Source organism: Neomonachus schauinslandi, chromosome 12 (genome assembly GCF_002201575.2).
Source record: "Neomonachus schauinslandi chromosome 12, ASM220157v2, whole genome shotgun sequence".
In the NCBI taxonomy this organism is placed as follows: domain Eukaryota; kingdom Metazoa; phylum Chordata; class Mammalia; order Carnivora; family Phocidae; genus Neomonachus; species Neomonachus schauinslandi.
Genome location: NC_058414.1, coordinates 345,088 through 368,612, shown reverse-complemented (window position 1 = coordinate 368,612; position 23,525 = coordinate 345,088). Strand labels below are relative to the sequence as shown.

At 57.6% G+C, this 23,525-nt stretch overlaps 1 protein-coding gene across 1 annotated transcript in view; it reads left to right on the top strand.

The window, feature by feature from the left end:
- NUDCD3 (NudC domain containing 3) overlaps window positions 1-8,281 on the top strand; it is a 59,242-nt gene extending 50,961 nt beyond the window's left edge. Inside the window, exons 5-6 of the mRNA XM_021703704.2 lie at window positions 4,531-4,719; window positions 6,788-8,281. Of these exons, the coding sequence (XP_021559379.1) occupies window positions 4,531-4,719; window positions 6,788-6,898 (300 nt within the window). The 3' untranslated portion in view covers window positions 6,899-8,281. The remainder of the gene's footprint in view (window positions 1-4,530; window positions 4,720-6,787) is intronic.
- Window positions 8,282-23,525: the final 15,244 nt, after the last annotated feature.

Here is a 23,525-nt window from a genome sequence, read left to right as displayed (position 1 = left end):
CTCCGCTCCGCTCCGCTCCGCTCGGCACTGCCTGGCTCGGGTAGTCCCATCGGCTGCACGGGAACTGCATTCCTGACCCTTAGGATGAGGCTGAGAGCCTTGGCTGGCCCAGCCCCAGACGTCCGTAGGTTGCTGACGGTTCAGGGCCAGGCCCTGTGCTGGGCACCAGGGCGACTGAAAAACATGGTCGAGGGCGCCTGTCTGGAGGGCTGCAGAGGCCTGGGAAGGGCTCCAATGTCCTTGCCAGAGCCTGGAACCTGCGAATGGGACCTTACGAGAGAACAAGAGGGAGGTTGGAAATGGAGGAGGACACACAGGCGGAAGGAGTGACGTGAAGACAGGCAGACGCTGGGGAGACAGCCACAGCCCGTCCCCGGAGACCTCCGCAGGGAGCCCAGCCCTGCAGCCCCTGTTGGACTTCCGGCCTCCAGACGGAGAGCATCAAGGCCCCTGGCTGCCCCGGGGCACTGAGGGGCGAGACTGCTGTGAGGGCCTCATGGACCACGAGGGCCGACCCCAGGGCTGCCCGTCACCTCCCCAGAGTCCTTGGTCCGTGCCTGACCTCCCAGCGGGCGACGTCACTGGCTTCCCAGCCCCCGTCGTCCCCTGAGGGCGTGCACATCAGACAAGCTGCAGGCGTTCGGAGCGGGCAGGGGTGGCAGCTAAAACCGGATGACAGCTCTTACCTCCCTCCCTCCCACACTCGAGAGTGTTAAACGAGGCTCCTTGCCTCTCAGGCAGGCTCCTTTCTCTGCTGAGAGACGGGGAGTCGGCGCTTCCCCCGAGCCGTGCTGTCCCAGAGGTGCACCAGCGCCCTGTCCTTGTCCCACTACCCCCCCCCGCCCCCCGCAGGGCTGACGGCCCCCTCTGCCGGGGCGGGGTGTTCCCGGGCCAGCCCCTGCCCCGCTTAGCGCTCCCCTGAGCGTGTGTGTGCGTGCGGGCTGTGCCCCCGCATCCTCTCCTGGAGTTCAGTTCTCAGCAGCGGAGCTGCAGGCTCACCGTAGTCCTCGGCGGTCTGCCAGGGGACGCTGTCCTGCGCCGTGTGTGTGTGCGGCCGCCAGCATGGGCTTGCCGACCCAAACTCACCGTGGCTGGCCTGCCCGCGCGCCTTCCTCTGTCCCTCTCCGTGTCCTGACGAGGATGTGCGTTTCCTGCGGGGTCACAGCGCATCCTCCGTCCCAGCTGCGGGCTCAGTAACCTCAGCGTTCTGGCAAGTGCTGGAAGCCAGTCCGTGGAACGGCCTTCCGCGCGCTCGTCTCCCAGGACCCTGGGCGTTTCTCGGGCCGGTCAGCACCGTGGCGCCGTCCCCAGGCAGTCCCCGAGTCCCAGCAGGGAGGAGCTGTGGCTCCGGGGGGCGGGCGGCAGGCAGGTGCCGGGCACGACCAGCGGACTGTGCTCCTGGGGGATGCAGGGTCGTCCCTCCGTCCTGGGGCGAGGTGAGCGCAGAGGCGAATGCAGATAGCATTCCCCACCGACACAACCACGCCCCGGCCCTGTTCCGTCCAGCCCACACAGTGCTCTCATCTGTGAGCTTAAAAAGCTCGTTGGCGGCATGAAACACTGGGCGCTTGCCCGTCGTCCTGCTGTGCCTGGCTAGCTCCGGGGCCGGTGGTTGGATGCAGATCCACGTCCTTCCGGAAGGGCCTGCAGGGAGCAGGTCCCGCCGTCTGCCCTCGTGGCCAGCACCGTCCACGGCTCTCACAGTGTCCCCCTGGTCCCCACTGTCTGGAGGGCCGCTGCCCTCGTCAGGCACGGGGCCGCCCTGCTTGGACGCTGTTCTGCCAGGCAGGGGGGAGGGGGAGGCAGGGCTGCTGAGTCATCGCACAGGTTGTGGGGGTGCTGAGCTCCTTCACGCGGGGTTGGAAGTTTCTGTGAGGACGCTTCGGGAAACTGATTGGAGATCTGGGACCAGGTCGATGTGAGGGTCCTGGAGGGAGGCCAGGTAAGGGGGCGGGGGGGGGCGAGTTAGCGAGGATACTCTCAACACCTGCGTGATGAGGGATGGGAGTGAGCGGGAGCCACCGAGATGCCGGGCACCCGGGAGTGGTGCTGACAGCGGTTAAATGGCTCCACCGTGGGGGAGGAGGCCCCTGCCGCCATTGTGGGGAAACGGGCTCAGGGAGGAAGCTGGTGGATGTGGCGGAGTGACACCCTGGACGGGGCGCGGCGTCACCTGAGCAGTATGCTCTTGGGGGCATCTTCCTGAGCTTAATCAGGAGGAAACACAAGACGAACCTCAAATGAAGAATGGTCTTTAAATACGAGGCCATGGAATGTTCCAGATGAGCGGGGACAGGACCGCTAAGGTGCATTTGGGACCTCAGCCTGGATCCTGTGCAGGAGGGAAAGTTCTGCTAAAGAAAAGAGCATCCCTGTCCCCGGGAAGGAGGCACCTGTTGAGATATCGGGGTGGTTCCGGGCAAGATCGTGGAACTGACTGTGAGTCATGCGTGTCGTCAAATGCATGTGCCGTGACGGAGCAGGGGTAGCCTGTCGGTGGGGGAGCCCAGGACAAACACACACGGGTATGTTTGGAATTATTCCGAATAAAATGTTCAGAAAAACACGATGGTAAACAAGCACGCGGAAGGGTGGCGACGTCTTTGGTCACGGAACCATGAACCAGAGCAACGCGCCACTTCCCCCCTGCTGGGCGGCGTGGACGTGCCATGGGGACAGCACGCTGAGTGCAAGAAGCGGGGGCTCAGAAGGACGCCGAGTGTGCGCAGTGGGGGGCCGGGAAGCATAACGACATGGTGGGGAGGGGCTGGTGGTGGGCACGGGGCTCCTTTGGGGCGAGGACGGTGCTCTGAACCGGATAGCGGTGGTGGTTGCCGAACACTGTTGGGCTAAACGCACTGAATTGTTCACTTTAGAATGATCGACTGTGTTATGTGAGTTTTATCTCAAAACACAGTGTCTCTTATTTATTTTTTCTTAAAGATTTTATTTATTTATTTGACAGAGACACAGCGAGAGAGGGAACACAAGCAGGGGGAGCGGGAGAGGGAGAAGCAGGCTCCCCGCCGAGCAGGGAGCCTGATGTGGGACTCGATCCCAGGACTCTGGGATCATGACCTGAGCCGAAGGCAGATGCTCAACAACTGAGCCACCCAGGCGCCCTTCAAAATAGTGGTTTTAAAAGTGTTGCCCGGCTCATTTTGATTTTTGTTGGGTTTGTGAAGGGCTCATGTGGGTAGCAAGGCCCGGTGGTAGCTCCTTGTGTGCAGGGTCAGCCCGTCCTGCCCAGAAACCCTGTGTGTGGTTGGCGGTTCACGTGGAGGGGCGGGCGGCAGAACCCCTGGTGGTGCAGGGCTGACCCCTGCTGTGCCCTCTGCGGAGGGGCGCTGGTGGGCCCAGAGTGGCTCTGCCCTTGGCCCTGCGGTCTGCTGACTCCTGGGTGTGTGCAGAGCTCCTGGCAGGGGTGATGACGCAGGGCCTGAGGGTCTCTGTCTCCAGAGGCAGAGCGGCCTGTAAGTGCCTCGGAGTGCTCTCCGGGAATAAAGGGGATAGTGAGACCGGGAACGCCTTCCCCCTCGGAAGGTGTTGGTTGTGTTGGAACACAGATCTGCACCTCGGCGGAGGTGGGCCGTGCTCTCGACATTGGGGTCTCAGAGGGCCAGGTCAGGTCCCCACACACAAACTGGGGAGCAAAGTCCGTGAGAAGCGGCTGACTGGAGCATCTGGAAACCAGATCCACCCCAAACGTCAACCATGGCGTTGGCATCTCCGAGCCCGCGGTCTCGGTGGCCCCCCGCCCCCCGTCTTCACGCCCCACGCCCGCGGGATAGTCGGCAGCGGGGAGGCTTATTTCTGTCCTGCAGACATGCCATGCTGTCACCCAGACACCCTCTCACCGTGCGGCCTGCCCCGTATCCCACACCCCAAGTCCTTCTCCGGGACTGGGCTGGAGCCCTGCTGTGGTGGTGAGGTCTGGACCCCCGGTGGGGGGCTCAGGCACACGGTGTCCTCACAGACGTCACTGGTGGGGGGGGCCAGTTCCGGGTCTGTGGAGTCACGATTGTGCTCTGGCCAGGAACCCTCTGCTCGGGGTGCTGCTCTGAGTGAGAGCTGCTCCGGCTGCAGGCCTGTCCTGTCTGCCCTGCCTCCCAGCCTTCGGGGTGTGACTGGGGCTTTCGTGCCTTTGGAGACTAAGTGGACAGTGTGAGGGACCATGGACCGCCCAGCAGTCCGTTCTCGGCCTCTGAGGAGCTCGGCCACCAGCCCACAGGGAGGCATGCCGTCTGGGCCCCGCCTCCCCTGTGTGCTGCCCTGACTTGGGGGGCGTGCTGGAGGCAAGGGAGGTCTTCGGGGGTGTGGTGGGCACTGGGGGGGGGCGGGCAGGAGCCTGTGGACAGAGGCTCCTCTCCTCGGCGCTGCAGGGAGGCTGGGGCGGGGGCCAGGCTGGGGTCCTGGCCGCTGAGCGGTGCGGGGCACTCACACACGCAGGTCCTCGGCCTCCAAGAGAACCTGGGGTGGGGGGGACGAGGGCCGCCCCCACACGGAGCACTGTCTGCCCGTGTGTCCCAGGTGAGCCTGAACAAGGTGGGTGAGTACTGGTGGAGCGCTGTCCTGGAGGGCGAGGAGCACATCGACATCGACAAGATCAACAAGGAGCGCTCCATGGCCACGGTGGACGAGGAGGAGCACGCCGTGCTGGACAGGCTCACCTTCGACTACCACCAGAAGCTGCAGGGCAAGCCGCAGAGCCATGAGCTGGTGAGGAGGCGTGCTGGGCGGGGGCGGTGGGGGACGCTGCGGGCAGGGGGAGTCTGCAGCAGGGTCCTCGCAGGTGGCTCTGGCCCTCCGGGGTGGGGCACCGGTTCTGCCCCTGTTCAGAGCCCAGGTGGAAGGGCTGTGATGTGCGGCTGGTCCACACAGACGTGGGACGTCGCACGTGATCCGGGCTCTCCGGGGCTGTGTGTGGGCGGGGGGGGGGGGGGGTGACGGTGCCCAGACAGCCCCTCCCCCGAGCCCCCGGGGACCCTCGGCAGAGTTGTGGGGAGCCAGGCCCAGCCCTGCTGCAGGGCCCATGGGAAGAAAATCCTTCTGAGTCACCTGGGAACGTCAGAGGCCAGAGAAGTCCGGATGGCCAGCGTGGAGGGGACATTAGGGGTCCGCACGGGCAGAGGTCCGCACCGCGCAGCACGTGCTGGGGGCAGGAACGCGGGTCGCCAGGGGTGTTCATTCTTCCTTGTGCTCAGTGCTCCCAAGAATGTCTGTTGAGGGCAGGAAGGGTCGGTTTTATCAGGTTAATTTTGGTTCCCGGGTGTGGTGGGCACCGGCCGAGTCAAGTCTCGCAGAGGAGGGCGTCTTCTTTGTTCCACGTGTGTCGACATGGGAGTGCCCCCGATGCCATTCGGGGTTCCGAGGCGTCCTCACTGGTGCTCCCTCCTGCCGCCCTTTCCTCAGGCCCCACGCAGATGGCCTTGCTCCTGCGAGGGTCACTCAGGGAGCGCTGACCACCGCCGGTCGGGCAGGGCCGGCTGGGTCATGAGAGGAGCATAGGTGGCTCGGGCAGCAGGGCTGGGGCCTGAGTCCCGAGTTGGTCCCTGCCTCTGTTCTCCTGCCCCAAGTCTCTGAACCTGCCCTTGGTCAGGCTCCCTGACCACCTGGGCCTACAGAGCCCGGGGGGGCCGAGGTGGCCTGTGTCTCCGGCTGGCGCAGCCAAGCTCGCAGATGGGGGCCTCGCCTTCATGGGCGTTGGGTGGCAGCCACGGTCCGTTACAGGACAGCTGCCTGTGGCCACCAGAAGAAAGTGTGTGAGCTTGGGCCCCGCGGAGGGGCTCGAGCGCCGCCGCCTGGAAGTGGCCGGGAACCCAGGCCCTCGAGGGGAGCAGGAGACCCTCGCCGACGGGCCCGGGGACGGACAGCCGATGGGGACGTATCTGAAGAAGAGCTTTAAAGATGCTGCTAGCAGACGGGTCTCTGTGCCTTGAGTCGGAAGGGACTCCGGAAGGACTTGCCACGTGCCGGGGGGCAGCGTGCGGCCCTGGGGGACGTGAGTGCTGGGCCGAGCGGCGCTTTCCGGGCACTTTGAGCAGACATGCAGGAGCCGGGGGCTGGGTGTGCCTCTCGCCCGGGTGACCTGCACTTGAATGCGGGGTACCAGCACTGCTGTCCAGGACTCCTCTGGGCTCGGCGGGGCTTTGGGGAGGACCGTCCTCACACACGGCTGTGAGGGAAGCACCGTGTGGGGAGCGGGTTCAGACCACAAGAGCGTGAAGGCAGGAGGACTGTGCCGGGAGCTGGTGGTGAGGGAGCCAGATCTGGGGAAGCTCAGAGGTGCCGAGGTCACACGGCCGTGGAGGCTCGAGCTGGAGGGAAGCAGGTCCCCGGGAGGAGGAAATGTGGGGCCAGGGGGTCAGCAGGACTGGCTGGTGGCTCCCGAGGAGGCAGGGCCTGTGTGGGGAGCAGGAGTTGATGGCCCTGGACGGCCCCGGTACACAGTCCTCACCAGCGGTCAGGGCTCGCATGGGGCTCCTGTCCAGAGAGTGGCCGGCGGGGAGGGGGCTTGGAATGGGCGGCAGGAGTTGGAGAGGAGGGGTGGGTGGGGCGTGTGTTGGGCGGGGCTGGTTTCTAGGCCCTGAGCGCGGTCATGCGCCGCAGGTCGGCAGTGATCCGTTAACCCGGCCCGTGTCCGCCGTGCTGGCGGCTGCACCGCTGGGCTTAAAGCCAGGGGAGAGGGGCCGCGGGCGGGAGGGACAGCGTGTCCGCGTGCGGAGGAGGCAGAGTGAGCCCAGCTCTGGGCCCTGCGTTAACCTCTGTGTCTGTTTTCTGTTTGTAGAAAGTCCACGAGATGCTGAAGAAGGGGTGGGATGCTGAAGGCTCCCCCTTCCGAGGCCAGCGATTCGACCCGGCCATGTTCAACATCTCCCCGGGGGCTGTGCAGTTTTAATGCCCGGAGGAAAGGAAGTGCCCGCTGGCCAGGAGGCGGGATGTTGGCCATGCCCCCGGCTCCCTCCTGCCAGGGACTCGTTGGCGGGTTTGCCCTTGCCATCCTTTCCTTCAAGGGTGAACCCGCGGCACCCAGCCCTGATCTCCAGACTGCAGGGAGCAGTGCGGGGCGAGCGGGACGCCGGCCACCCGCTCTCCTCTTGCTGCCGTGCACACGCTCTGCTTGCTTTCCTTGTGCTGGGGGCAGGGAGTGGGTGCTGGGCCAGCTGCTGACGTGGGGGGCGCGGGGGGAGCCCTAGCCTTGACATCTCCCTGCCCCACGTGTGCGTGTGGTGTTGCTTGGCGTTTGTGCGCGTCCGCCACCTGCTCATCCCCATCAAGGAGCAGCAGAAAGTGGGGTCCTGGTCGCCGCTTCTGGATGTGGGGACACAGTCCCTAGTGGCCACAGGTGCAGCAGGAACTGGCCTCGACATCTTCTCGTGGGACCCGGTTCTTGTCAAAGAGCTGACCGGGTGCCCCCAGGAGACCAGAGCACGGCGGCCCCGCCCCTGCCCCGTCGGCTGTCGGACGGCAGGTCTCCCGGGACCTCCCCTCGTGGCTCTGTCCTCGGGGCGGACAAGGACTCCTTTCTGGGCGATGGTCCCTCCGGAAATGGCCCCCTTCGCCTGAGTAGGTGGGAGGGGGCTCGTCAGTCGTGTGGGGGCAGGTTTGTGGCTCGCGGAGGCTTGAATACCCAGTCCCTGGGAAGCATCGGGTGGCTCTGCCGCCTTCGAGGGAGGTGCAGACGCCAGGTGGCTGGTGGGAGCATCGCCGGGGGGGTGGGCGCGGAGCCCTGTCCCCTGTAGTTGGCACTGAGGCTGGTCGTGGAGCTGCTGAGACCCGTCCTCGGGGGCCCCCGGGATGTGCACGCCTGCCCCACGTCACCAGCGTCTCGTGTGAGAACTGTTCTCGATGGCCTCGGGCCCCTGGGCCACGCCGTGAGGGTCTTCTGGTGTGACGAGGGGGGCTGTGCACCTGCATCCCAGCCACTTGGGAGACTGGGGAGCCGTGGACTCTGTGGTCCGTTGTCTTCCTCTGCCCGACGTTCTCTTCAGTGTTGTGTTTCTGCCCCGCCCCGCCGGTCGTGATGGCGGCTCACCGGCGTCTGGGAGTGGCGGGCCGGGGCCGCCACGCCGGTCCACGCTGCTGATGGCGGGCTGTCCTCACGGGCGTCCTCTGCCCCTTGCTGCCGGCTGGGCCCTGGAGCCGTGCAGCCCGTGTGTTTTCTCCCTCTAGACGCGGCCGCCGCAGATTGGCCACTGAGCTCCGTCAGCCGAGGTCCGCGGAGAGCAGGGTGCCCGCCTGCGAAGTCCCTCTCCAGTGTCGGTTTGCAATAAATCTGTATTTAAGCACTTCGGCGTCCGTGTGTGTCATCAGCTGCCGAGACTGTTCTGTGTGTGCGCGCGTGTGCGTGGGGACCTTTCCGGAACTCCAGCCACGAGGTCCCTGGCTCTCACACAAAGCAAGCCCCAGAGGGGGGGATTCCTGTGTCCTTTGAACTGTGCTTGTCTCCACCTGTGGTTTTCAGAAGATCAGAGCTCTTGATCAAGAAGAACGGATTGTGGCCGCAGAGCCCACATGGGTTTCCGGCAGGTCCTGGGAACCCAAGGTGAGCACAGGATCCCGAAGCTTCCGCCAGAGGACCCCCCACGAGGGCCCCATGTAGTGACGCCGGCCCCGTGGCGCTGGGCTCACGCATCTGCCTGCACCCTCCCGGGCACGGCGAGTCCGCCGCGCCCCCGTCCCCGGGGACCGTGCTCAGTGGGCAGGACCTGGGCGCGCTTCCTGAGTGAACGGAGGATGCGTGGTGGTGGTAGCACCCAGACGTCTGGGCCCAGAACCAGCCTGCCAGGGACGAGAGGTCCCGTCTTTAACAGTTTGTCCTGAAGCGTGTGGGAGGTTACCAGTCTCCGTGTTCTGTAGGGAAATGCGGCGGGGAGGCGGCTGCCGCCCTGCAGACGTGTGTGCCCGGGCCTGCCCACCTGGGGACAGACCCAAGGCCACCCGACCGGGCTCTGCTCCACAGGCGGGGGACGCTCATGTGGACGTGGTCGGGCACCAGCGTCCTGTCACTTCAGGCTCTGCTGGGTGGGGACCCAGGCGTCTGCTCGAGCCTGGTGGTGGTCTCAGTCGCTGTGCTTCTTCACGACTGGCCAGGCTTCCGAGGTCCGCTTGTGTGCCGGGCCTCAGAGCTGGGCGCCGCCTCGGCTCTTCTCCTGCTGTGGACGGCAACAGCCCTTGCCCGTTGGTTACCCTGAGGGGTTGGGCTGCTGTCGCCTGCCTGGACGGTGTTGGGGACCCTGTAGCCGGCGCTGGGAGAGTCTGGGCCCCCCCATGACCTGGGACGGTCACGCCCTGGCTGTGGACAGCCTGCCCAGCAGCTTGGCGTGGTTGTCCTGGGTACGGGGCGTCCTGCGGGCTGGCCCGAGACCGTGTTCCCTGGAGAAGGAGAACGTCCCTCCTGCATTCTCTGTCCTGCCGCTTCCCGCGCTTTTTTGCTAGGGTTGGATGGACCTTTGGGGACGTTTTGACCCAAACACTGTGTGAGGGCCGCAGAGGAAGTGATGCCCCTGAGGCTTGAGCCAGACCCAGTTCCCACCCCAGTGGGGCTCCCTGCCTCTGCCATCTGCGTGGTACAGGCCTGGCGCTGGCGGACGTTCTGCAGGGGGGGTGGGGGGTAGGCCCCCAGCATCATCTGCCAGCTGGACCCAAACAGCCCAGGCGCTCCTCCCCAAGGAGAGGCCCAGTGTGGGTGTAGAGAGGGAGCGGCGAGAGGCTTGGGGGAGGCTCCTCCTGCAGGGCAGGCGAGCCCACCCCTCGCAGGGCAGGGTGGTTGGGAAGCTGCCCAGGTGGTAACCTTCCAGAGACGGGTCAGGACCATCCTGTGGCCGGCCGAGTGTCTCCGGGGGCCGCGGCAGGGGAGTAAGCAGCCCTCCAACGTGTGCCTGGCCCGCGCAGGGTTTGGGTTCGCAGGAGCCTGGACGTGGGGTGGGGAAGGTGCCACAGCCCCCTGACCACCTGTCCGCTGTCAGGGCCGAGCAGGCCACGGAGGGGCTGCGGGAAGCGGGGGCCGGGACATGGAGGAGCGACCCGTTCTGGGCCCCACTGTGAAAGCAGCCACAGGGCCTGGGGAGAGGTCCCACATCCTGCCACACAGCTCCATGGGCTCCTCCCTCACCCAGACAGCGTGCTCCAGACCCCTCCCCGCTTAAACCCCCCGGCGCTTGGGCGTCTTGCCCGCCCTATGTCCGGACCACCCTCCTGCCAAGATGTCGGATGTAGGGTTGGGGGGCGCGCCGCTGGAGACCACCTCTGCTGGAGAAAGGGGGGGGGGCTCACCCCCCCCCCCCCCAGGGCCCGACTCCACCCTCCGAGCAGCGGCTGCTGTGAAGTCTCCCTTGGGGCGCCGGCACCCTCGGGGACACCTGGCTGGCTCAGGACTGCCCCGACGGGCCGGGTGTGTCAGCCCCCTCAGTCGAGGGGAGGCAGGCGGTGTTTGTGGAGCACTGGACTCATCATCAGAGGTCACGAAGAGCATCCTGGGTACCCCCTCGGCCTCAGCGGGGATTGTCAACGCCCCTGATGCCGGTCACAGACGGTGCACACCCCCGGTTTACAGCTGAGGTAAGTGGCTCAGTCACCAGAACCCCGGGTGACCTGGGCTAGTGACGGGACTGGGGGTGGATTCAGCAGGCCACACAGCCCCCAGTGCCCTGTGCGCCCCAGGGCCAGGACAAGGGGATGGAGAGGTCCAGCCAGCTCAGGTCTTGAAGGCGAAGGCCAGGCCTTGGCTTTGACCCCAATTCCTGAAGTCTCCGGCAGGGAGCAGCTTCTGAAGTGTGCTGGAGAGGAGCGGCCCCTGCCTGGCGGGAAGGTGCAGGGCAGCACCCGGGTGTGTGGGACAGCAGGTCCTGCAGAGGCACCTGTCGACCCCTCCGGGGGCGCTGTGACCCCGCAGACCTCCACACCGGAGCGCTGGGCGTGCCTGAGAGGGGCTCCTGACCTCACCCCAAGCCAGAGGGCACCGTGGAGGTGTGGAGAGGGCCTTCTGCTCCTCCGTGTCCTTGGCTGCAAGATGGTCCCACACAGGGGGCTCAGGAGCCAGACCCTGCAGACCCCTGGCCCCCACCCTCCTCAGCCGTGTCTTCCTGACCCAGCCACCAGAGTGTCTCTCAGCTGTCACCACCAGCCCTCCTTCAGTGACCGTCCCCCTCCCCACTTCTCAGGCCTCCTTTCCTTCCCCATCTCAAGGCGGGAGGTGACCTGGGGGCCTCAGCTGCAGGAGGCCCACACCCTTTAAGATACTGTGACGCGGGGCACGAAGTGACGTTCAGGTGCATCGAGCACATTCCCATGGTGCAGCCGCCACCACCGCCCGTCTCTAGAACCATCACATCTTCCCAGAGCGAAACTCCATGCCCATTAAAGTATCTTTTCATTTGTTGCTGGTGTTGAAAACTAGATTTTACCGAAGTTCCGATTTCTGGGCTCTCTTGTAAACGGGGGAGCCAGCCGGCGCTGGGGGGTGTGGGGTGGAGGGTCCGGGCGGCTGTGGCTGCGACGGGGGCAGAGCTGACCCCCACGGCCCCACCACGCCGCCTGCTCCCCTATGACCCACCCGCGCGGGGCTGAGCCAGGAGCCCTGGCGGAGGGATGGCCCAGGTGGGATCCGAGGGCAGGAATGTGCTTGGGGCACCGGGGCCAGAGGGAGGGGCCTCGGATGCTGAGTGCAGACAGGGCTCCAGAATTTGGGTCCTGGGCAGAGGGAGGGGCTGGGCCAGACATTGGTGGCCGGTCACACTCTGCGGCCACAGAGGCTGGAGCTCCGTTTCAGGTGCCGTCGGTCCTAGCCGGCCACCCAGGACGGGTGGGGGCCACCCAGAGTGAAGAGCTGGCTGGGCCCTGAATCTTGGCCCCCACGACGGGGCTGCAGGGGGCGGTGGGTCTCCGGGAGAGCTCTACACCCCTTGCGCAGAACCTGGATTGTGTCCCCTTACGTGGTAACGGACTGCAGGCCACAGGTCCTCACTGGCGGCCTCTTAGGGGCCGGAGGCTCAGGGTCAGAGAAGGGGACGTGGCCACAGAGCGGGAGGTCGGACGATGTGCCCCGAGGGTGGAGCAGGCAGGGGAGTGCCCCCCACCTGGACGTCAGACTTCCCACCTCCAGAACTAAGGATAAATCTGTGTGAAGTCCCTGGGCCTGTTGGTGACAGCAGCCCCGGAAACTCCTCTGGGGGTGGGCTGTGGCCTTGGGGGCACGAGGATCCTGTCGTGGAGGGATTGCCCCCCACGGCGGTGGCTTCTGCACTGGACCCCGTCTTGCCCAGTCCCAAGCCGGTGCGGCCCGGCCTGTCCGGTGGTCGTCCGCTGACCCAGGACCGAGGCCCAGACCCCCACCTGCCCCGCGGCCCTGGCGGGTCTCAGCTCAGTCCAGCGGAGCCTCCATCAGTCCGGTCAGGTCCTGACAGCCTGGGGGATGTTGACGGTGGTGTGGCAGGTGAAGGGACCCTGCGGGGATGTTGAGGGAGGGGCGGCTCCAGCAGAGCCTGTGTAGGGGGGGCCCAGGATGGGGAGGGGGCCCCGACCACCCTCCCCCCCCCTCCTACTGGCTGACCCCTCAGAGAAGCAGGATCCCAGCATCCACGCTGGCCAGCTGGAGGGGAGACCGGGCGGGAGCCCCACACAACCTCACTTGAGCAAACGGGGTCCGGGATAGCTTCTGGGATCAAACCTGTGTTGTTCAGGGTTCAGCGATAGAGTCAAGGAAGTTGTGAAGTGTCCCCGTTCCCTGTGGCCAGCCCGACACCCCCCGCCAGCCCCCCGTGGCTGCAGGACAACGGCAAGCCAGGGGACAGACCCCCGGACAGCCTACAGAACTCATTCAGAGGCCGGTTCTCCGGGCCCCCAGCGGGTGTGCACCTGCTGCCACCGTGGAGATGCAGAACCGCGGGGTCTCCCTGGGCGCGCTGACCCTGTCCCTAACCCCTGCAAACCCTCATGGGTCCCCCGCCCCCGCAGTCCCGTGTGAAATGAAGGCCGTGCTCCCGGATTACGCCGTCCGTGTCTTTGTGAGATCTGGTTTCCACTCGTGTACTTGGAGGTTCATCCGAGCTTGGGGCGTGTTGGCTGCTGATGTCCATCCCTGCCGGCTGCCAGGCCCAGGATGCGGACGGGCCGCCCACCGTCCCAAGACACTTGGGTGGTCTCCAGTCTTTGGTAAAAATAAAGCGCTATGAGCGTTCATGTGCAGGCTTTTTGTGTGAACCTAAGTTTTCCTTTCTTTGGGGTGAATGCCCAAGAGTGCAGTTGCTGGGTCACGTAAATGCACATTTAACTTTCCCAAGAAACAGCGAGGCTGCATCATTTCATGTTCTCACCGGCCGTGGAGGAGAGATCTAGCTCCTCTGCGTCCTCGCCCGCACTTGGTGCCATGACAGGCAGAATGATGGCCCCGCGGATGTCCTCGTCCTTGTCCTCAGAACCCAGGAATAGGCCATGCAAGGGGATTAAGGTCACAGGTGAAAGGAAGGAATTCCTTGACATAAGAATATTCTGGATTATCTGAATGGACCCAACGTAATCACAGGGGTTTTTAAATCCTAAGATGCAAGGGCCACAGGTGGTTTTGAAGATGGACAGAGCCATGAGCCAAGGAGTGTGGGTGCCTCTAGAAGATGGGAAAGGTGAGGAGAGGGGTTCTCACCCCAAGCCTCGCAAGGAACCCGCCGTGCGGACACTGACTGTAGCCCTCTGAGACCCGTCTTGGGCTTCTGCCCTCCGGGACGGTCAGCTAGGCGCCCCGGAGCCAGTGGACTCCATCACAGCAGCAGGACCCTGATGCTGGGGACCTTTCTGACCCGCGTGTGCTGGCACCTGGCCGGGGTGTGACCTGCATCTCCCCAGTGGCCAGACAGTCAGCCTCGTCACGGCCTTTGCCAGCCAGTGCGTCTTCCTCAGTGAGATGTCTGCCCCGTCCTTGGCCTGTTTTCTAATTGGATTGATTGTTTTAATGTCAAGTTTTAACTCTTTAAAATATATTCTAGATAAAAGTCCCTTGTCAGGTGTGTGATCTGCAAATCGTTTCTTGCAGTCTGTAATTAGTCTTATCCTTTTAACTTACTCTTTCTCAGAGCAAAACTTTTAATGTCATGAGGTCCAACGTCTTAAACTTTTTTTATGAAGTATGCTTTTCAGCGTCTCCAAAAGTCTAAAAAAATCTTCACGTAGATCCAATTTATTTTTTTCAGAGTCTTATAGTTTGTGTTTTCGCTTAAGTCCATGATCTATTTTGCATAGAGAGTGAAGTTTAGGGTTAGGTTGACCTATGATTGACCAGTTTCTCCAACATTTATTGAAAAGACTGTCTTTCCTCCACTGAATTGTTTCTGCCCCTTTGTCATAAATTAATTGGACACACTTTTGTGGATCTGCTTCTGGATTTTCATCTCTGTTCCATGGATCTTTGTGTCTGCCCTGCACCCGTACCGCCCTGTCTTCATTCCTCGAGCTGTGTGGTCAGCCATGACATTGTGGATGTTATTCTTATTCATCATTGTTTCAGTTATTCTGGAGTCTTTCCCTTTTCATAACAGCCCCTCCATGTCTACAAAAACATCTCACTGGGCTTTTGGTAAGAATTACATCAAACCTATGGATCAATTTAGGAACCAACCTCTTTGCCATGTTAAGTCTTCCAATCCATGAACATGGTATGTCTCTCCCAAGCATTTAGATCCTTCATCTCTTTCATGAGCGTTGTGTAACTCTCCTCATGTAGACTCTGTACACGTTTTGTTAGATTTATATCTAAGCATTTTGTGTTCTTTGGGCCAACTGTAAGTGGTACTGCATCTTTAATTTTGGTTTCCTCTTTGTTGTTACTATATAAAATGAAATTGACTCTTGTTGGTCTTATATCCTGTGACCTTACTAAATTCATTTATTAGTTATAAGAGTTTTTTGTAGATTCCTTGGGATTCTATTTTCTTTGTAGTCAATCATGTCATCTACAAATATAGTTCTATTTATTTATTTCCAATCTGGGTGCCTTTGATTTATTTTTACTTCCTTATTGCAGTGTCTGTGCTGATACTATGCTGGCTAAGGGTGGTGAGTGCAGACTTCCTTGCCTCATGCCAGAACCTAGAAAAATGTCCAGTTTTTCACCAGTAAGTATGACGTTAGCTTTAGATTTTCGGTAGATGCTCTTTATGACGTTGAAGAAATTCATCTTTGTTCCTAGTGTGCTGAGGTTTTTCATGAATGGGTTGTGAATTTTGTCAAATGTTTTTTCTGCCTAAGTTTTTATGATAATATGATTTCTTTTCTCTTTAAAGCCTGTTGATATGGTGTGTTAACAATGACTGGTTTTTGAATACTGAACTTGTCTTGCATACTTGCAATAAATCACATTTGATCTATACACTGTTGGATTCAATTTGCTGATATTTTATTGAGGATTCTGTTTATGTGTAGCAGTTCATGAGAGATTTGTCTGTGGTTTTCTTGTGTATGTGTTTAGTTTTTTAAATGGTGATAAGACTGTTTAGGTTGTCTATTTGATCTGAGTTTTGGTGGTTTGTGAGTTTTAAGAAATTGATCCGTTTCTTCTAAGTTGTCTCATTTCTGAGGGTAAAAGTGCTCACACCACGCTCTTATTCTCCTTTTTTTTTTTTTTAAGATTTTATTTATTTATTTGACAGAGAGAGACATAGCAAGAGAGGGAACACAAGCAGGGGGAGTAGGAGAGGGAGAAGCAGGCTTCCCCATGGAGCAGGGAGCCTGATGTGGGGCTTGACCCCAGGATCCTGGGATCACGACCTGAGCCAAAGGCAGACGCTTAACAACTGAGCCACCCAGGTGCCCTCTTATTCTCCTTTTAATGGCTTCAGGATCTGTCATCATATCCCAGTTCATTCCTAACACTGATGATTTGTGTCTTCTCTCTTTCTGTCTTTGTCAATCTTGGTAGAGGCTTATTAAGTCTATTGTTTTTGTTTTTTTAAGAATTAGCTTTTCATTTCATTATTTTTCTCTATAGTTTCTGTTTTCTATTTTACTGATTTCTGCTATCTTTTGTATCTTCTTCCTTCTGCTTTCTTTGGGCTTGTTTTGCTCTTTTTCTAGTTTCTTGAGGTGGGAACTTAGGTAATTGATTTACAATCTTCTTTTCCGATGTAAGCATAATGCTATAAATTTCCCTCTCAGCACTGCTTTAGTTGTATCCAGCAACTTTTGATTTTTTTTTTTCATTCAGTTCTATATATCTTAATTTTCCTTGAGATTTCCTCTTCCAGAAATGCGTTGTTAAATTTCCAAGCGTTTGGAGATTTTTCTGTCTTTCTCTAATTGGTTTCCACTTTAATTCCATTATTGCCTGTGTGATTGCAATTCTTTTAAATGTGTTGTTGTTTTTTTTTTAAGATTTTATTTATTTATTTGAGAGAGAGAATGAGATAGAGACAGCACGAGAAGGGGGAGGGTCAGAGGGAGAAGCAGACTCCCCGCTGAGCAGGGAGCCCGATGCGGGACTCGATCCCGGGACTCCAGGATCATGACCTGAGCCGAAGGCAGTCGCTTAACCAACTGAGCCACCCAGGCGCCCTAAATGTGTTAAGGTTTGTTTTAGGACACAGGATATGGTCTATGTCAGTGAGTGTCGGTGGGCACTTAAGAAGTAGGTGTATTCTGCTGCTGGGTGGAGAGAGTGTTCCATAAACATTAATTCAGTCCTGATGGTTGATGGTGTTGTTGTTCAGCTCTGCTATATCCTGGTCCATTCTTGATTTTGTAGTATTATCAGTTGCTGAAAGTCCCCAACTTTAACTCTGGATTTGTCAGCTTCTCCTTTCTGCTGTCCTGGTTTTGCTTCATGGATTCAGAAGCTCTGTTGTTTGGTGCACACACATTTAGGACTGTTGTACCTATCGGGTAGATTGGTCATTTTATCTTTATGTAATGTCCGTCCTTGTCCCAGGTAGTTTTCTTTGCTCTGACGTCGATTTTACCTCAACGTAACGTGGCCACTCCTGTTATAGTAACATAAATAATATTTGTGATTAATGTTTACATGATATATCTTTTCCCAGCCTTTTACCTTCAGCCTTTTTGTGAAGTGAGTTCCTCGGAGGTGGCACATAGTTAGGGCATGTTTTTATCTATTCTGCCAGTCTGTCTTTTGATTGGTATATTTAGACCACATGCATTTAAAGTAATTATTGCTATGTTAGGCATTATTCTGCTCCTTTATTATTTGCTTCCTGTTTGTTCCCTTCGCATCTCATTCCTGTTTAGATTTCCTTGCCTTCCTGCGGACTTCTTGAGCCTTTTTTTTTTTTTTTCTTTACAATTCTCTTCTGATTTATCGGTCACGTTTTTAGTATATCGCCTTGTATAGTTTTTTGGGGGTTGCCGTAGGCATCTCCATATACACATATGACTGCCGTCATTTTGAGTGAGTGTAGAAACCTTACTTATGTTAATGTCCTTTTAGCCTCCAAAATTTTAAAGTATAGCTGTCTTCAGTTCTTTGTTCTCTATTGAGGAGCCCCATCAGATGGTGTGAGAACTTCAGTCATAGGACAGGATTACAGAAATTCATGAAGGGAAGTTGTCTATTATGTCTACCTTTAATTTCATCCTTTGATCATTTTTCCCCCAAAGAAGATTTGTTTGGGGACCTTCCCTCAGCCATTCTCTGAAGATAAGTCTGATAGACTTCATCTGGGAATATTTTTATTTTCCTGCACTCCTGAGGGATACTTTCACTGGCTTGTGGAGTGTGCGACTGACAATTCCTTCCTTTCAACACTTGAGGAATGTTGGGCTACTCACTTCTCCCGTCCAAGTAAGGGGGCCCGACCCCGCTTAGCTTTCGAGATTGGATGAGATTGGGCGTGTTCAGGGTGGTACGGCGTAGACCAGGCTACTCACATCTGACCACTGTGGCTGCAGGGACATACCTGCCATCATTTGAATGGTGCTTCTCTGCTAGAAATATGTCAACTCTGTCCAGCCATTTTTAAGATGTTTTTCTTCTTTGTCTTCAGTTTTCAGAAGTTGTTTTGTATTTTGGGTTTTTTTAGGAGGGGAGGGGCAGAGGGGAGAGAGAGAATCGTAAGCAGGCTCCACGCCCAGCAGGAAGTTAGACTCTGGGCTCCATCTCATGACACTGAGATCATGACTGTAGCTGAAATCAAGAGTTGGACGCCCAACCAACTGAGCCACCCAGGCGCCCCTGGTTTTCAGAACTTTAATCATGATGTGTCTTGGTATGGATCTTTTTAGGCTTCCCTGTTGGGGTTTGCTCAGGTTCTTGAATCTGTAGGTTTATGTCTTTTGTCAAAATTGGGGCATTTTCAGACATGATTTCTGTAGTTATTTTTCTGCCCCCGCCTCTGCTTTCTGGGACTCCACTGATATGAATGTTGGATCTTGTGTTATTGTTCTACAGATCTCTGAGGCTCTGTCCATCTTGTTTCTCAGTCTGCCTTCTCTCCATTGTTCAGAGTAAGTAAACCGTGTCGGTCTGTCTTCAAGTTTACTGGTTCTGTCTTCTGTCATCTCTACTCTGCTGTCGAGTTCACCTGGCCACGTGTTTAACTTCTTTAGTGTATTTTTCAGTTCCATTAATTTTTACTTTATAGAACTTTTTTTTTTAGAGAGAGAAAAAAAACATGCAACTTCTTTGCTGAGATTTTTTATGTCTTCATTTGTTTCCAGACAATTTATAATTGCTTGTTGAGGCATTTTTGTGATGACTGCTTTAGAACCCTTGTCTGGTCATCCCAGCATCTGATCTATCTTGGCCTTGGCATCAGTGGATTGTTTTTCTTTGTTCAAACTGTGCTTTCCCAGTTCTGGTGGGATGCAAGATTTTCTCTTGTATCCTGGATATTTTGGTTGCTATGTGAGGACAGTCTTCACTATTTTAGCAAGGCAGCCCCCCTTCTTAGCTTCTACATGTGGGTTTTGGCCTCCTTTTGTGGGTTGTGGTCCTGGTGTTTGGTTTTCAGAGTCCTTGCCGTGCTGCCGCCTGCAAGGGTGGGCGAGCTCCCGCTGGGCTGGGCCTGGGGCTCCCAGATGCTGCCTCCCCTCCCCCACTTCACTCAGAGCAGCTTCTCCTGTCCTCTGTTTGTCTTGTGGATGCCTGGTGGCAGCTTGGGGTGCAGGCCTCCATGCCCAGCACCACGAGGCCCCCGGCCTGTCTGCCTTCTCTTTTTTATGTCAGGGTCCATTTGTAGTGTCTGTTGGATTGTGTACAGGGAGGAGGAGCTGGGAGCAGTATCTGCAGCACCCTCTTCTAGAACTGGAAGTTCACGGTATTTTCTCTGTAAAAGCAAGGCGGCTTGGCGGGTGCAGGCCACAGCAGTGGCAAGAAGGAAGGCAGTGGGTGAGGAAGTGCTCCAGAGCATCCTGCAGCGGGATGGGGCCCCCGGCCCCACAGACCCCTTGTCCATGGAGCACAAAGTACTGGGGCTGTTGTGATGCTGGACGGGCCGTGCCGGAGGCTCTGGGCTGTGGACACGGGGGCTGAGGAACGGGAGGGGAGCAGGGCAGGGACCTGGGGGCTGGCCTTCCTCTCTGGAGGCTCTCGGGACCCCCCTCCACATCCTGGGACTCACAGATCCCCACCAGTGAAAAAGGGAGGCAGAGCGGGCATGGGGCCAGGAGGAGTGTCTGGGGGGCGGGGTCCCCAGGTGGCGCAGGAGGAGGCCACTTCTCTCAGCTGTGCCAGTCCCCGAGATAAAAATAACAGTTTGCAAGATCAGCTGCTGATCTTGTTGCTAGGTAGAGTTCAACCCCGAACTGCCATTTTGTGCTAAGTGTGACTAAATGACTTTTCCTGAGAGACGCTCAGCTGCGAGCCCAGGCCCTAGGGGGGGCACAGGGAGACTGGCGTTTGGCTCATCACCTTTCAGAGGGACGTCCTGGTTATTTTCCCCTATCAGACAGACAGGGGCACGTGTCTCACCCAGATTGGCTGGGTGGGCTAGGGGCAGGGGACACCACACTGAGCACCCCCAGGGGCTGTGTGTTCCAGCGGAGGTCCTAAGGCCAGAGGGACGAGGCAGACAGGTGCACACCACTGAGGGAACCCTCTAGAAGAAAGTGCTCCTGCCCTCAGCCAGTCAGTGTGGCCTCTGCACAGGACCTGACCCCTGCGATGTTCAGGGTGGACGGGGGCAGGGAAGGTGCACCAGACGCTCTGCCTGGGAACCCAGCCTGTGCCCGGAGGGGCTGGTGCTGCAGGTCGGGAGCCCTGCGGGGAGGTCGCTGAGGTTGCATGCTTGTGGCTTCTGCACAGAAAGGCCAGGAACTGCCGACGTGGCCACAGCGAGGGGAGGCGTCTGAATGACTGCAATTAAAATGCCAAGGCAGGTCTATAGCGGCCCGCCGATTGCTGAACCCCGATGAAGAGCAGCAGGTGCTTGGAGACAAAAGACACAGAGCCAGCCTGGGGCTGGGGACAGCAGCCCTCCCCGCTTCTTTGTGACCTCACAGGCCTTAAGGGGCAGTTTTAGGACCTCCTCCCTGAGCCTGCATTTGCACCACCTTGGAGCCTCACCCTGCTGGGAGGCAGGACGTCTGAGAGGATTCAGAACCCCTGGGGCCCGGCAGGGAAGTGCCCAGCCAGGCTGGCTTGGGCCCTCTGCTCCCACCCCAGGGCCTCTGCCACGCCAAGGGGGCCAGCGTGTGCCCGGGGCCATACATGGTCTCTTGGCCACGGCCTTCACCCGGTGCCCTAGCTCCTCCTTTCTAGCCCTTGTCAGCCTCCTCTTCCCAGGAAGCCACCAATGTCACCTCTCCAGGGCTCTGCTAAGTGCGGGGGAGGGGGATGCTGACTCCTGCCCGAGCCCCCGCCCCTCCAAGTGCAGGAAGGCAGTGGGTTGTCTGTGGCCTTCGACATCCAGGGGCCACGCTGTGCCCTGCACAGAGAGAACTTCCCATCCTCCTACCCCCAAAAGCACCCACAGAGAGGCCTCATGCAACTGACCGGTGTAAGTGCGGGCTCCCAAGAAGATGCCCACAAATCCAAATGCTCAGATCCCAGTTGGAACTCAAGGTGGCCTGGTCACAACTGAACCCATGCCCAGTCCCAGGCTGGCCCTGGCAGCAGGAAGACAGATAGCTCACCAGCTCTGTTCACGGCAGGGGACAGACCGAGTCCCAGCCCCGCCTTGCACAGATGGGACACGGCCCAGCCACGCCTCGCCTCGCCCAGGAATCCAGTGGAGCACTGGTGCCCCTGCCTTTCCTTCGGACTCCATCCACACCCCAGGAAGAGAGGCGGGCACGGGAGTGGCTGCTTATGGCTTCTTTTACTCTCTGGACTGAATTGCCAGGATAATGGGGCTGACAGCATTTGGGCTTGAGGCCAAAGTGGGAGGAAAGTTCATGAAAGAAGACCCTTTATTGCCTGACATGTGGCACTGAGGAGGAGGAAGACTCGGGCCTGGGCCACGTGTTTGGTGTAGGGCAGGAGCCTGGCCAGCCGCCACGGGGGCCACAGGAGGGCAGCATGTCTGCTCCCCTGGAAGCAGGAGGTGGGGCTGCCAGGCCTGTCCCCTCCTACGGGCCACCAGCTGTTCTTTTTTGTTTGTTTGTTTGTTTTAATAACAGCTTTATTGAGGTATAATTCCCATGGCATAAAATTCACCCTTTTCAAGTATACAATTCAGTGGTTTTTAATGTATTCATGGAGTTATGCAACCATCACCACTGTCTAAATTTAGAATATTTTCATCACCCCCCAAAAAACCTCACACCCATCAGCAGTCACTTCCCATCACCCCATCTACCTACAGGCCTGATCAACCACTAATCTAATTCCTGTCCCTGTGAATCCGCATGTTTCATAGGATGAAATTGGACCCCTACCTCACACCACACACAAACATTAACTCAAAATGGATCAACCACCTAAATATAGGAGTTAAACCATGAACCTCCTAAAAGGAAACATGAATCTTCCTAACTTTGGATTTGATAATGGCTTCTTATATATGGCAAGAAAAGCATAAGCAACAACAATGACAAAAGGAATAGACTTTATTAAAATTAAAATTCTTGGGGCGCCTGGGTGGCTCAGTCGTTAAGTGTCTGCCTTCGGCTCAGGTCATGATCCCAGGGTCCTGGGATCGAGCCCCGCTTCGGGCTCCCTGCTCAGCGGGAAGCCTGCTTCTCCCTCTCCCACTCCCCCCGCTTGTGTTCCCTCTCTCGCTGTGTCTCTCTCTGTCAAATAAATAAATAAAATCTTTAAAAAAAAAATTAAAATTCTTGTGCATCAAAAGGTATTATCAAGAAAGTAAAAATACAAGGGCATCTGGGGGCTCAGATGGTTGAGCGTCTGCCTTCGGCTCAGGTCATGATCCCGGGGTCCTGGGATCGAGCCCCTCATCGGGCCCCGTGCTCAGCGGGGAGCCTGCTTCTCCCTCTGCCTCTGCCTCTCCTCCTGCTCATGCTCTCTGGTTCTCTCTCTCTCAAATAAATAAGTCTTTAAAAAAAGATAAAAAAAGAAAGAAGTGTCGGCAAGGACCTGGAGAAATCAGGACGCTCGTGGGCTGCTGGTGGTGAAAATGGCACAGTGTTGTGGTTCCTCTAAAAGTTAGACACAGAGTTACCCTGTGACCCAGCAACTGCACTTCTAGGTATCTACCCAAATGGACCGACAGGGACTCAAACTTATGATCACACATCATTGCTCACAGCAGTATTAGTTATAGTTGCCCAAACGGGGAAATAACTGAAATGTCCATCAACTGATGAATGGAAAGAAAAAACGTGGTGTAGACATGCAATGGAATATTGCTCAGCTGTAAAAAGGACTACAATTTCAGACTCCTGCTATGACATGGATGAACTTTGAAAACATTGTGCAAAGGGAAATCGGCCAGGCACAAAGGGACAAATGTTGCATGGTTCCACGTATCTGAAATATCTAGAACAGACAACTTCATAGGGACAAAGTAGGTTAGAGGCCCCTAGGGGTTGGGGGGATGGTGGAAGGGGTGAGGAGTTTCTGTTTGAGGCAAGAAAAATATTTTGGAAAGAGGTGGTGGTGGTGACATGACACCGTAAATATACTTACTGTCACTGAACTGCACACCTAAAAATGATTGAAAGTGCAAGTTTTAGGTTACATATTGTTTTATCACAATAACAAAGACTTTGAAATTTTTCCTGTGTATTTTGGCTCCTGGGAACAGACAGACTGCCGTACAAATTAATTTACCTCTCAGTTTACACCTCTGTAAAATGGGAACAGATGTATTACCTATTTCATGAAGTTACTGTAAGCATCAAATAGCATAGCACATGTAACCACTTACACAAAGTCTGTTATGTAATAAGGACACCACAAGGAGAACTGTCATCATTATTATTATTATTATTTTTTTTTTTTTAAGATTTTATTTATATATTTGAGAGACAGAATGAGAGAGAGAGCACATGAGAGGGGGGAGGGTCAGAGGGAGAAGCAGACTCCCCGCTGAGCAGGGAGCCCGATGCGGGACTCGATCCTGGGACTCCAGGATCATGACCTGAACCGAAGGCAGCCGCTCAACCAACTGAGCCACCCAGGCGCC